Source organism: Alligator sinensis, unplaced genomic scaffold (genome assembly GCF_000455745.1).
Source record: "Alligator sinensis unplaced genomic scaffold, ASM45574v1 scaffold802_2, whole genome shotgun sequence".
In the NCBI taxonomy this organism is placed as follows: domain Eukaryota; kingdom Metazoa; phylum Chordata; order Crocodylia; family Alligatoridae; genus Alligator; species Alligator sinensis.
This window is the reverse complement of record NW_005843022.1, coordinates 128522-142210: the sequence shown is the minus strand read 5'-3', so window position 1 is coordinate 142210 and position 13689 is coordinate 128522. Positions and strand designations below refer to the sequence as shown.

The window sequence follows — 13689 nt, the reverse complement described above, 5'->3', positions numbered from 1 at the left end:
AGGAAGAACTTCTTCACAGTTCGAGTGGCCAAGGTCTGGAACGGGCTCTCAAGGGAGGTGGTGCTCTCCCCTACCCTGGGGGTCTTCAAGAGGAGGTTGGATAAGCATCTAGCTGGGGTCTTCTGAACCCAGCACTCTTTCCTGCCTATGCAAGGGGTCGGACTCAATGATCTATCGAGGTCCCTTCCGACCCTAACATCTATGAATCTATGGTTGCTGCCTTGGCTTTTCTGGACAGCTCCCTACAGGTGCAGGCTAGTGCAGAGTAGTCCTCCTTAATGATGGTTCCGGTTTTCCATAAATGGTGCCTCCAGCTCGGCCACTCAAAAACCATTGCAACAGCCTTCCACCTAAATAACAACCAAGTGAGGAAAGAAATCAAAGTCAAGATTGGTGACGGGACACTTGACCATTATCATGCTGTCACTTATCTAGGAGTCAAGTTGGACTGGACCCTTAACTACTGCCAGCATCTGGAAGGAATCCAGGGAAAGTGTGGCAGGGCACTGTTGGTGCCGGCCACTTTAAGGGCTGGAGCAGGCAGCAGCCAGGTGTTTGAGTACGGCGGACATTTTAAGACCCAGGATATATATAGGGTGAAGCAGCAGTTTGCTGCTGGCAGCTGTGAGTGACTTCAGCTGGCAGAGTTGAGGGTCAGGAACAGCTTGTAAGTTTATGGGCTGGGGCTATGGGGATGGAGGAGGTTGTTGGCCTTGGGCATGACCCAAAACTTCACCCTGCCAGGGTTGTGCCTGGTGGGGTTCCTAGTGGTGTGGGAGCCCCCAGGAAATGCCAGGCCAGTTATCACCCTGAAAGGCAGATCGGGGCACCTTAATAACCCCAACTCCCACAACCGGGTGTGTAACCCCATAAAGGGCCCAAGAAGGCAGACCCATGTTAGAGAGTATGGGCTACTTGCTCAGAAGCCTGATGCGAGGCACCCTCAACTGGTCAATGCTGGGGCCAGGACCAGAAGGGTCAAAAGGGCCAGGGTCCCACTGTGAGGGATGCCCAGAGCTGAGGGCCTGGGATTCTGACTGGCCTTGGAGGTGAGGCCAGGGGCTGTGTGGCCAAGGTTCCTGGGGGGGACACACCTGAGAGGGGGAAGAGTGCAGGGAGCTAGGCAGCCCAGAATGAGGGCAGAGTAGGCCGCCTGATAGGAGGGATCCAGTTGGGGTCCAGACTGGAGGCTTATGGGACCCAGTGTGGAGCTGGAGATGTCAAGAACTTAGATGCCATCTGCGAGGCATGGGTTGCAATGTAGGGAAGGTTCGGAGCTGCAGATAGCGTCCCCTGGCATTGGGGCAGGAAATGGGCAGCCTCCCACCTAATTAACACCAGAATTTTGTATCAGCAGGGTGTGGCAGGCAAGAGAGATAGGCAGTTAGCATAGAAACAGGTGGGTGGGAAGGCCTCCTGTTACAGAAAGGTTAATAGCAAAGCAGCTCTCATTTGTCACCTTACTGGTACCACCTAGGGTGCAAGTTTCCAAACACTTCACACCTCCACTCTGGCACTTGCATATGCTCCTGCTGAGTACTGTGCACCAGTATGGGGCTGGAGCACGCACACTAAGCTAGTGGATTCCAGCCTTAACAGTGTCTACCAACTGCAGTTGACTACTTACCAGTCCTCTCAGGCATTCCACCCCCGACATCCAGAGACAAGCTGCCACCCTTGCTCTAGGCCTCAAAGTCCATGATCTGGACCATTCTTTGCATTCCAACCTAGTAGCTGCAAGCCTGAAAACCAACTCTTGCCTGAAGTTTTGGAACCGTTCTCCCTTTAGGCCAATAAACTCATTGAATCTGCAGGTAGCATGTCACTCACAGCATCAACCTCCCATCAGTAGAGCAGGCAATATGCTGCACAAGAACTGAAGCTAAAGAACTTCATCCCTAAAACAAGCTTCTGCTGCTCAGGCTGGCAGCTGCCCTGGACTGCTCTTAACTGTCTCAGAATGGGCTTTGGATGGTTTAAGGCAAGCATGCACTCTTGGGGCCTCTTCTGTGACACTGGCTGCAGCTGTGGTGCTCAAGCTCAGATGGCCGACTATATCATCTATGAAAGCCCTCATGGCCCTCCTTCAGGTGCCCAAGGTCTTTTTGACATTGACCATGTTATTTGTCTCTTGGCTTTCTGGCCCCTATGCCTCTGACATGAGTGTGGTGACACCCACTTCATCATTATAAGCGTGCACCAGGAGCCTTAGATAAATCTTTCAGGTGCCAAGTGGTAGACAAGGAGGATTAGAGACGTCATGTCTCAAAAACACCACATGACAAAAGTATTTGTCCCTTGAGTAGGATGAAGACAGTCTGCATATGTTTAGTCCAATGCCACTGACTCTTCTGTAGAGGTAAAAGTCTGCAGTGCAAACTGAATTACTGATCAGTTGTGACAACAACAATGTCCTAAAAGCCACACTGGTGTGCATGCCTGACTTGCAGCTTCCTAAATGGAGGTCTACTGATGTCAGTGTAAAATTTGCAGATCATATACCTTTCATGCATGTAACCACATAAATGCTACTTTGCAAAATTCACACTGCCTATCATGATGCATAGCAGTGTTTAAATGGAGAAAAAAACAATAGCAACTAGAGAAACTAGTAAGTCAGTTCAAAGGTTCTATTAATATTATTGTTAACTAAATATTTTATTAAGTACCTTTGTATTTTCAATAGACATTTTTTAAAAACCCTTTATTTGAGGAAGGCCTTGGGTTCTTGACAACAGGCCCGTTATGGTAACATTTGCATGATTGCTGGGAGAAGAGAGGTTGGATCAAAGGAAGAGAATCAGTACTCTAAAAATGAAAGACACTTCAAAAGACAACTAATTTTGCATATGAAAAATCTTTAGAGTGCCAACCCTGACATTTAAGCATAAGATTTCATAGCAATACTAATAAGCGACTGAGAAGCAGGAATATGTGTATAAAGAAAAACCTCCTTTATCATTGCAGTGAAAGAAAGAAGAAAATAGTTTGAAGTCCTGTGTTTCCATTTTGAGGATGTGTACATGAATCTTCTAACAGCTCTAGAAGGCTGCTAAAAACACTGCTAGAATCATGGATCTAATGAATTAAAATGAAATGTTTTTTTAAAAGACTTTCATTTTGCTTTTTAATTAGCTAGTAGTGTTGCTGAGTCTTCCAGTGGGACTCTCTCGATTTGCCTTCAGTTATCTGACTGTCATTCACACAGCATAAGTAATGTATCAGAATACCTTGCAATTTTCTTTCAAATGATCAGCTACTCAGTTTATATTAGAACTTCAAGATGGTTCATGTTAATTCACTAATTACTAGAGCATGAACTACATAATTCAATACTTTGCCCTGTAGCTTTAGGACCTAACAGCAGTAAGCGTTCATGTACCAGGGGCAAGCAACCCCCAAAACAGGTGCCAGAACATGGCATGGGAAGGCATTTTGTAGACATGCGCACGTCAGGGTGAATGGTGAGGAAGGCTGTCCCTGGCATGCCTCGGGCATGCCAACATCTTAGAAGTTGAGGTTGCGAGTATTTTTGGCACTCTGCCCAAAAATGTTGCCAACCCCTAATACAGACATTAGTTGTAATAATTAATGGTTCACCAACATGAAAAAGTGATATCACCAAGTCCTGAGAATCCCATGCCCAGTTCTGAAACAAGATCGATCAGGTTGAAGAAAATCTTAAAAGTCTTAGATACTGCTTTTGCCACCACCTTTGTCATAATTTCTTAAACAGGAAAGCTGATGTTGCAAAACTGTCAATTCTCTCACAATAATGGAGTGTCTCACAGTGAGATTTTTATTAGCTGGGACTTAGGTCAGATCCATAGGCCCTACTAACCTATAGCTCACTATGCACTTCCCAAACAACACCAAATAAACCCACAGGCGACTGGTTTGGGGTGGGGGGGCATGTGTCCCTCCCCCCCAAGATTGGCCCCTGACTCGACTGCTCTCAGGACTGGGCAGTTTTTTGCCGCACAAGCTGACGGTGTGTTGGTGGGGGAGGGGGGCACTAAGCCACAGCACAGAAGTATAGGGGTGGATATGGGGCTTTTGACCTGGCCCTGGGCTCATCCCTGGGCCTGTCCACAAATTGTGCTCCCCCAGACTCAGGAGGCACCAGTTACCCCTAAATAAACCAGACGAGGACACATATTTTCTTCCTTTTGACATGATCTCTTACCACAATGTGATCTAAAGAAATGTTGGTGTATGTAGATAGTAAGCTTTTCAGACTGCAAAGCACTGGACACCATAGTTAGTGACACCCCAGCTCCACCAGGTAGCTACCTCTCTGGAATAGTTCCACCTTTGGGTATTTTGTAAATATCGTGGTAAAACATGGTTCCCATCCCAGAAATTCTTTATTCTCCTACTGACCAGCCTTTGGATGTGATTTCCACTACCAGCATTTTAGCTGCCTTCTTTCCAGCTTCTTGTTTTGCAAGCCGTCTTAGTACTAAACCAGCAAAAGTAAGGAGGTTGTCACCTTCATAATAATTAACTAGGCCATCTTTGGTAATGTGGTCCATGGGGTGACATGTAAAAACTTGCTAATATTGTGTAACTCACTATGTTGTCTGTTGGAATGTGGCACCACACGGTTGCTGAAATATAATCCTTTCATTTGTATCTGTTGTTTCAGGAATGAGATGGGCTGTCAGGCATATCTGTGCATTTAATAAAATCTTAAATGTAATGAAGGGTGTAATAAGGGCAGAAAATTGTCACCATCACCCCTTTGCAACTGCATTTGCCCCAGTTCATGTAATTTTATAGCTGTGCTCTGCTTGTAGTGACCTTGGGTTGATGCCAGTGTGGAGTTAGCTCCTCCTGGGAGTTCTCAAGCAGATTAGCCTTCTGTGTGCTCTTATCATTATTTCTCCAGTAGACTTTCACCAGCAGGATATTCAGTTAGAAATTAATTAGTGTGCAGATAATGTTGTGAATATGTAAAGTGTTACATTTTATTATAACATCTAGTTAGTTATTTCATTTAGCTTTTTCAAGCAAAAAGAAAATGTGCTATGAATTCTAACTCTTTGATCACTTAATGACATTTGGGTTCTGAGTTGCCAAGATAGGAATCTAGACTACTGACCTTGGTAAAAAGTAATTTGAAAGTACTGCAATTTGTTCTGCTTTGGAAGTTGGAGCCAATAATTTAAGAAGTCATATGTTTCTTTTGGAGCTGTAAGTAATATAATCAGTTGGCCTATCCTCATCTTTGTTTGTATTGTTGGTGCCAAATCCCCAGTCTTTACTCACTTGGGTAGGGTTTGCTGTACAAATGCATATTAAAACAACCTCTCTTCCAAAAGCTCCTTGCAGGATCTGGGTACCAGGACAAAACTGGTAAAGACAGTAAATGATAATGCCCTGCACTTGCTTAGCACCATCTGCTGGAAGATTACAAATCACCTCATAACCACAGAAGAAATGTCTATGGGGAAGGTTTTTGAATATCTATTTTATACAGATGTGTACAGGTACAGAAGTTGAAACCTAGGTTTTGCTGTGAATAGGTGCTACCCTACCATGCAACTCTATTGACTGAGGGGGGAGCTCAGAGTGGAATTGAAATTCAGTAGATAATTCTCAAAGTTATAATCATCATAGTCCTCCTTAGACAACTGTATGTTTGCCCTTCATCTCCAAACTTTGGCATTGTGGAGGGGTTGGGAAGATGCTCCAGACCCTTGTGTATGTAAGCATGGATAATTTTTATAAGTGGAAGTGGGCTGGCTATGTCATTTGGTTTTCTCATCCTATCACCTTTTGTTTCAAAATACTGAATAGCACTGTGAAATTGCAGGAAAGTTGCTAACTAAAACCAAAAGAAAGAAAATGCTACCCTCCATAAAAGGGATCTAGCAGGAACGTGGAGCTGTCAGAAGAAAGCTCCTAGTGAAATCCTCATTGTCTGGATTGAATTGGCACTAAGGATGGTAAATCTCTCCAATGCATTCCTCGCTCAACCATTCCACTGTAGGAGAGACAACACATGTCTAGGCTGGCAAATCACATTTCTGTTGTGAGACCTAGCAACATTTAGTCTTATCTATTTATTTTCTTTTGCAGTGTATATGGTGGTTAGTGAAAAATAGCTGCCTAACAAATGGCTTTGCTGAATACCAATAGTGTTATTTTTTAGTTTAGAGATGTACCAGTGCCCAGAGGTCATATTGCAACATTGGTTGTAGAACTTCTGGAGTTCACAGAGGAGTTCCACTTCAGAGGTCTGATCCAAAGCTGGTTAAGGTTAACAGAAGTACTTCCATTGGCTTTAATGGACTTTGAATCAGGTCCAAAATGCAAAAGAGGACATGGCCCTCAGATGAGTACATGAATTGAAAAGGAACAAGTGTGTGTGAGTGTTTGTATAATGACCTCACTGTAATCACTTGTCTAGGAGGGTCAGGTATAGTCATGTGTCTGAGCTCCCATTACTTATGGACACGGGCAGATCCTGGGGCGGGGTGGGGAGGTGTGGGGGAGGAGGGGTGCAGTTACAATTGCCTTTTATTTCCAGTTTACCCAAAGTTGGAAACCAACTGCCAGGCAGAGAAAGTAACATTTCCATTGAGGCAGCAGTGAGGGAATCACTTGACTTTCTGGAGCATTATAATCTATCTGATTCCCACTAAAGTCTTCATTCCACAGGTGTTAATGTCCCGACTCTCCTTTTTAATTGCCTTGATGTTCCATTAATCAAACTATCCTTTCTTCTGCAATTCTGCGGTCTGTTAGTTGCTCTTGGTAATGTAGCTACTATTTTACAGCCCTGAAGACTGTTTTAAACTTTAGCTAAAACCATTAACTCAGGTGTGATAATAACTCAGGTGCACATTAACTTAGGTATGGATACAATGTTCAGTGAAGCATTGGATGCCATGTCAAGATGCTCAAGAAGGTTCGATTCTGTTTTATAAATCTGAAAAAGTACTTTTAATTCTAATGACTACAGGACTAATGAAACAACATCTTTTGTTTATTTTTTGCCTTTGTTGTGTTTTTTACATGATGTAGCAAATTAATCCATGTTCCAAAAAGCATAGACTTATTTTTTGCTTTGATCTTAAATTGAGTAACACAGCCCCTAGCAGATTAGTAAAGCTTCTATTTTTTTTGAACTGGAGAAAAATGTGTTGTTATGTGTGATGATGCACCATACTATCTGCAGCTCCTTTTCAAAATCCTAGATCCACCCATGTTTGGATCCATCACTTTTTTTCTGACTCACAGAGGTCAGAGCTCACTAATGTACTGAAGGCTCCTTGGGCTGTTTTCAGACCGTCCATTATGATTTTGATCACGTTTAACAGAGTGTCTGGGAACCCATTTAATCTAAGCATCAGTATGCATAAGCTCTGGAACACCAGCGCCCTTCAGTTCTGCACAGTACAGTGCCTGTGCAAAGCAGATAATGCAGATAGTACATTCCCTACAACAGATAAGAAGACCACTCTGCAGGCCTCCTTGAATTAGATGAGTTGATTTAATTTACATATCTTAAAAAGATAAATTTTGTTTTCTTGGCGTAGACACAAGGGACTAGGGATCAGGAGGTGCTTTTCATATCAGAAACAATCTTTTTACAGGCCAGGAGCTCTCAGCCATTTTTGTCTCACAAGACTCTCTTCTGTTACATGCTTTTATTCTTTGAGTTTACTGGAAGAGAAAAAAATCTCCTTTTTGAATGGAATACACAGCATATGATAAATTCTGCTGAGCCACTCAGTCCTTATTGAGAGCATAGTATTCTGTCATAGTAAGTTGTACAGTAGTATTGGCAATGGATAAAGTTAAAACTATTGGGACTAGAGGTCACTCAGCACAGAGCTCAGGACCAAATAGGATCGAGTCTTAGAAGACCAAGTTTGTCAAAAAACAGATTCTGGTTTACAGATTTGAAACAAAACAACAGTGCTGGACATTCATTTCTCTCTTTTTGAAAAATGGTCAGGATTGGAAGGACTCCCCCCTGCTCCCCTTATGAGTTAAAAATATTTTCATAAAAACTTGTTCAAAAACATTTTGCCACATTTTTCTGAGTTCAGAAAGACTCACGAGCTCTAATTATTCAACACACTTAACTCCTCCAGCAACTGAGGTATTCATTATTTGTTGGATGGCATACCTGCCAACATCCTTGAAATGTATTGGCTTTTTTTGAAGAAAAGTGGAATCCTAATAAGGAAAGCAACTTATTACATTTCATCATCTAACTGCTCAGCATTGAAAGTGAACACTTCGGGCCACTTGAATAAGCCCTTTTCATATTCGTTAGCATACTAATGCCAATATAGTTCATCAGCACAAAAACAGCTTCTTCTTCAGTGTCAAGAAACATTGTTTAAGAGCTGCAAAGTTACCCCAGGTAGCATCTGCTTCAAACCATCTTTATCCAGTGACACATTTCTGGCCCCAGCCTTATCATAAAGTAAAAATGCTGTACGTAGTTGTTAAATAGCTGGCACGCTACTTGGCCAAATGCCAGCTAAATATATTTGCAGTTACTTTTATCGTCTGCTTGGTTTTGATCTTCAGAATCCAGTCTGAAGAGCGCTGCATGAAAGCCAATGCATTTCACTTAAACAACAGTCTGGAATATACTGCTCAGCACAATGCTATTACCCTGTTTTCAAAGCTTATTGCAAGATATTTACTTGCCTACAGTCAACATCTTTGGAACATCATAAGCAGAAAACAAGCCATCAACAAACTGTATTAATATTTAAAAATATATTTAATTATTTATGGCTCAGCTTTTGTGTCTTCTGTTTATAAAACTTCAGGGTTAAGGAATAGCCTTGAGATGTGTTTCTCACTGATCTGCACAGTACCGTGGGGAACAGGTTATGGGGATTTTATGCATCAAAGATCCTCAGCAATATTTAGCTAACACAGAAGTAATATAATAAAGTCACTTTATGTACCGTGGATTACTTTGTTTGGTTGCAGTCTGTGTATGCAAAATTCAGTACAGCCTTATGAGTTATTACATATAACCAGGGATCCTGTTTTCCCTGATAAAAAATTGCAAATTCTCTGATTAAAAACCCCAAATCCATGATTAAAATGAAATACCACTATATATATAGGTATCAATTGAACACAATGTTTTACTGATATAATTACCATTTTAAAGCAATTTGAAATCCAACCAGTGCCTCAATCACTACAGTAAAATGAATTCTAAGTACCTATTAATTTTGGTATTTTATTTGGGGTTTTTTTATCATACAAGAACAGGGCTCCCCCTGCCCCCTTAGCTCACTAGGAAGCAGGTCCAGTCTCCTCACTCGCAAGCCACAGCCCCCTCAGCCCTGCTGGTGCCTGCACTCCCCACCCATAGCAATCCCTGCCCTGTTGGTGCTCCTTACTCCCCTCCCCACCCACAGACCCCCTGGCCCTGCTGGTGCCTGACCCCCCAGCCCTACTGGAGGGGCCCCCCAGCCAAGGTTCCCTGTAAGGTGTGTGCGTGCGCGACCGTGCACAACTAAAAGTGTGGCCGCGCACAAACTTTCCATGGCCGCGCACCAGGGGAGGTGGGGAACGGAGCCTGGCACGGGCTTGGCTCCAGCCCCCGGCCCCTAACCTCTCGGCTCCAGCCTCCGGTCCCCAGCCTTTCGGCTCCAGCTCCAGCCTCTGACTCCCAGCCCTGGCCTCTGGCCCCCAGCCTCTGGCCCCCAGACCCCGGCCTCCAGGCCCTAGGCCCCAGCCTCCAGCCCCACATCCCCCTTCAATAAGTGTCCCATGCTGGACTGAGACGGTGCGCTTACAGATCAAGGCAGCATGCTCACGGACCGCTACTCCTTAAAGGGAACATTACACCCAGCTGCCAGGGCTATGGGGCCATTGACCTGGGTCTGCAACCCCCTGTACCAGTACGTGAGTGGCTGCCTGCAGGAGCACCTGAGCCCCGGCGGCTGCAGAAGAACCCACACCTGCCTGCAAACCCGAGCCCCAGCAGCTGCCTGTAGGAGGCTGCTGAGGCCTGAGCAGGGAGCCTGGCTTCCCTCTCCCACAGGCAGCATGGCCAGAGAGGAGCCCGTGGGGTGCAGGTATGGGCTGCCCACTGTGGGCTCAGGCAGGGGGATGGGGTTGATTCCCCACTGCTGTGTGCACTCCTGGTGGGGGGGCAGAGGGGGCCTGTGCCCCCCAGATCTGTGCACAGGACAGGGGCAGGTGCGGGCTGCCCGCTGTGTGTTTGGGCTCCCTGCCCTGCTGACCTCCCCTGGGGCTTCTGCAGAACTACACATCTACACAGATGCAATAGGATACTTGCCTGATTCTGATCCTTTACATTGGGATCTTGCCAGAAGCCACACTTTGGGCATCCAGTGGGTGAAATAGGATATGGCTCTAAGTGTCATCTTACTCCACCCTTCTTGAATTCCTGAAAATCATTAGTACAAAAGGTGAGCGGATCCTTGCCACTTTCTGTGACTTAATCTTAAGGCTTACTAAAGGCACATGACAGAAGCATATACACTAAGGTTTTGTTTTTTGTATTTTCTTAGGGAATTGAGCAGGTTGAAACAGGATTCCACAAAGACGCTTAAGTGCTATTTACACACTGTAGCAGAGCACCTTTGGTGCCTGCCACTTTAAGGTTTAGATCAGGCAGCAGGGCAGCCAGCAGGTGTGGCCCAGCCTGATGAGGCAGTCACATGACCACAGGAGGGCCTTGTGATTGGAGGAGGGGGTGGAGCAGCCTCCATTTTAACGCAGGCCCTTAGAGCTGAGCCAGCAGTCTGATGCTGGCAGCCAGAAGGGCATCACTTGGCTGAGCTGCTGCTTGAACCATCCTTGGAAGTAAGGGCAGGAGCTATGGGGATGGCAGGAAGCTCCTGGTCCTGGGTATGACTGAAAACTACACCCTGCTGGGGAATGATGACCTAATGGGACTGTCCATGGTAGAGTAGTTCCCCAGAAATGCCAGGCCAGTTGCCTCCCCAGTGAAAGGTAGGTAGGGGCACCTTATAACCTCAGCCCCCACATCCTGGTGGGTTACCTAGTTGTAGGGCCAGGCATGCCTAGGGAGAGGCACCTGAGCCCCATAGGATGTAAGACCCTGGTGGCCCAGAAATGGGTTACTCAGTTGTAGGGGCCAGGCACGCTTAGGGAGTGGCACCTGAGTCCCACAGGGTGCAAGAGCCCAGTGGCCCCAGAGAGAGGGGGCAGAAGTACATGTTGAGGCCTGCACAGATTAGGGTGCACAGTGGTGACCTGAAGTGCTGTTCATGAGGGGGGTAGAGTTGGGTCTGCTCAGGAGGACCTGAAGCGCTACACTGGGGGTGGGCTGAGTAGGGTTGCAGGGGTGACCTGAAGTGCAGCACATGGGCCAACCCCCCCACACAAGTGTTGATCTAAGAAGGAGGCCCTAGTAAGAGGGCATGAATGGAAGACTGTAAGCGACCATGCCATTCACCAGAGCGCCTGGTGTGTGCTGGTTTGTCAGATGTCACCGTTGTCCAAGAGAAGGATAGTCAATGATTGAGACAGGTTCCAGAGGGTCCTCAGTGGTTCTCTCCTGCTATGACTTTGCTGAAATAAATACGTTGTACATTCTGTCCCGCCTGGTACCCTCCTTCGATCCTTTCGTTGATCTTCCAGTTTTGGGGTTCCACCTCTCCTACACCCCACCTAGCGCCAACCAATGATGTCATATCCCAATCTTCTAGGTTTGTGTCATGGTCTTGGTGCGCGTCTTGACCGTCCAAAATGATAAGCCATATATGCATGTCAGTTCACCTCACTCAGCACTTGCCTCAGAGGGACTGACTTAGCTTCTATCTGTCCCCGGGTTACCTGGTCCCTCAGTGTCGATCTCAATCCTTTTAGCCTGTCACTGCCGTAGCATGGACAGCTGTCTCTCTCTCTCTCCACAGGCTCCGAGACAGCCCAGTCTGCCTGGAAGGCGTCTGGAGTCCATGAATCTACTGCTGGTAAGTAATGGTGCCCTCCTGGGCTCACACTGTCTCTCAGCCCCAATCAGGGCTGCCACCATTTGGCTTCTGCAGTGCACAGGTCTGCCCTGGGACACCAAGTGCCTGCAGGGGAACCCACTTCTGGTCCCCTGGGCTTCCTGCTCGTTGGGGTTTTTATCCCCGGTTCTGCGGGTCGGCCGGCGAATTGGTGCTGGCATGCAGGCATAAAACATGCCCACACCGGCGTGGGAGCTGATCCCCACTCCCCCCAGCTCAGCTGTTCTTTTGATGGTTTTTTTCTTGTGCCGCCGTACATTCTCTTGCCTTGGCTCTGCGCCTGCTGCTCCCTCAGCTCAGAGCGGTCTCACATGGACTTCTATCTCCAACCCCAGGTGAGTTCCCCTTTGGGGTTTTCTCTTTATTACAAAGGCCCTAGTGGGAGGGCATAAGTTGAAGCCCCAGGGAGGGGGCAGGAAGGTCAAGGTAAGTCCATGGACACCTGAGGCCACAATTGGGCCAGAGGCCAAGACCCCGGTAAATCCTCAAGTGTGGTGAGGTTAAGTTTGGGTCAGAGCAAAACCCCAGTAAGCCCTCAGATGCTATGAGGCTGAGTTTGGGTCATAAGGTTAAGAACTGTCCAGTGTGAGTGCACTGTGACTGCGAGCTCCAGAGGGGAGTGAGAGTCCCATGTGAGACTCTGGAGCTTGGGTTACAGTGTGAAGCACTGTAGCAAAATGGATGCCATCTGTGAGGCATGGGACACAGTATAGGGGAGGTCAGAGCAGTGTATATCACCCTAGGCATCGGGACATTAAGATGGGCAGCCTCCCACTTATTACATTGTGTTTATTAAACAGCAAGTCATGGCAGGAAAGACTGGACGGACTGCCCCTTGGGCAGGATGATGTTGAGTTCTGGCTCTGAGCAAGCCCCCTGTCGCACACACGCAATGCTTCCTATCCAGTGCAGCATGTTACCTGTGGCAAGTTAAAGGATGTTGTTGATATATTGGGCATTACACTAGTAGTTGTGTGTAAGGGTTATCCCCACATTTTAATAGACAAACATTTAAGTAGGATGGTTTAGACAGGGATACTCCTGCCTTGAGCAGGGTGTTGGACTAGATGGCCTCATGAGGCTCCTTTTATCCCTACTTCTCTATGATTCAGCAGGTCATTCAGAGCTGTCTAACTTCTAAGCAACCAGGGGCTGAATGCTCTTCTAGGCTACATCAGTGGGGGCCACATGCCCATGGACTGCAGCAAGGTAAGTCACAGACCCCCAAGGCTGCATAGCATGTGGACACCCTCCCCCTGCTGCATCATGTACCTGTGGCCCTCCAAGCGCTGCACCACATGCCGTCATAGGACCCCCTGCTCTGCTATACCATGCAGCAGTTGTGTGGGAGCCCAGGGGCTGCAAGTTGGACCACTCGGGCATAGCTAGCAACAGAATCTAGGTTTCTAGATTCCTAGGCTGGTGTTCTATCCATTTGAGCATATTGTCTCCTCTCCCATGCTAATGACCAAAAGTTAGGTTGCAGGGTGAAATGATTTTGGTGGCCTCTGACCTGTTCCCAATGGATATATGTCCATATTAAATGATGCCTTTGATGGCAGCCTCAGGAGATAGGCAAAAGGATTAAATCAAGTATAAAGATTGATCTACCCTCTCACTGAGTGGCTGAATTAAAGGAGTTGGATTTCTTAGTTTCGTCAGGGAGTTCATCTGTTCTATATTACAAGAGTAT

At 46.4% G+C, this 13689-nt stretch overlaps 1 protein-coding gene across 5 annotated transcripts in view; it reads left to right on the top strand.

Annotated features, from left to right (window-relative positions):
* SLC35F2 (solute carrier family 35 member F2) overlaps nt 1-13689 on the top strand; it is a 53549-nt gene that overhangs the window by 39452 nt on the left and 408 nt on the right. For 2 of the 5 annotated variants that reach the window (XM_025193158.1, XM_025193155.1), the window contains 2 exons: nt 11901-11957; nt 13109-13205. In XM_025193158.1, coding sequence (XP_025048943.1) covers nt 11901-11957; nt 13109-13205 — 154 coding nt within the window. Of the gene's footprint in view, nt 1-11900; nt 11958-12291; nt 12332-13108; nt 13206-13689 lie in introns of all 5 variants that reach the window. The other 3 variants (XR_003092045.1, XR_003092044.1, XM_025193156.1) reach the window with 3 other exon arrangements.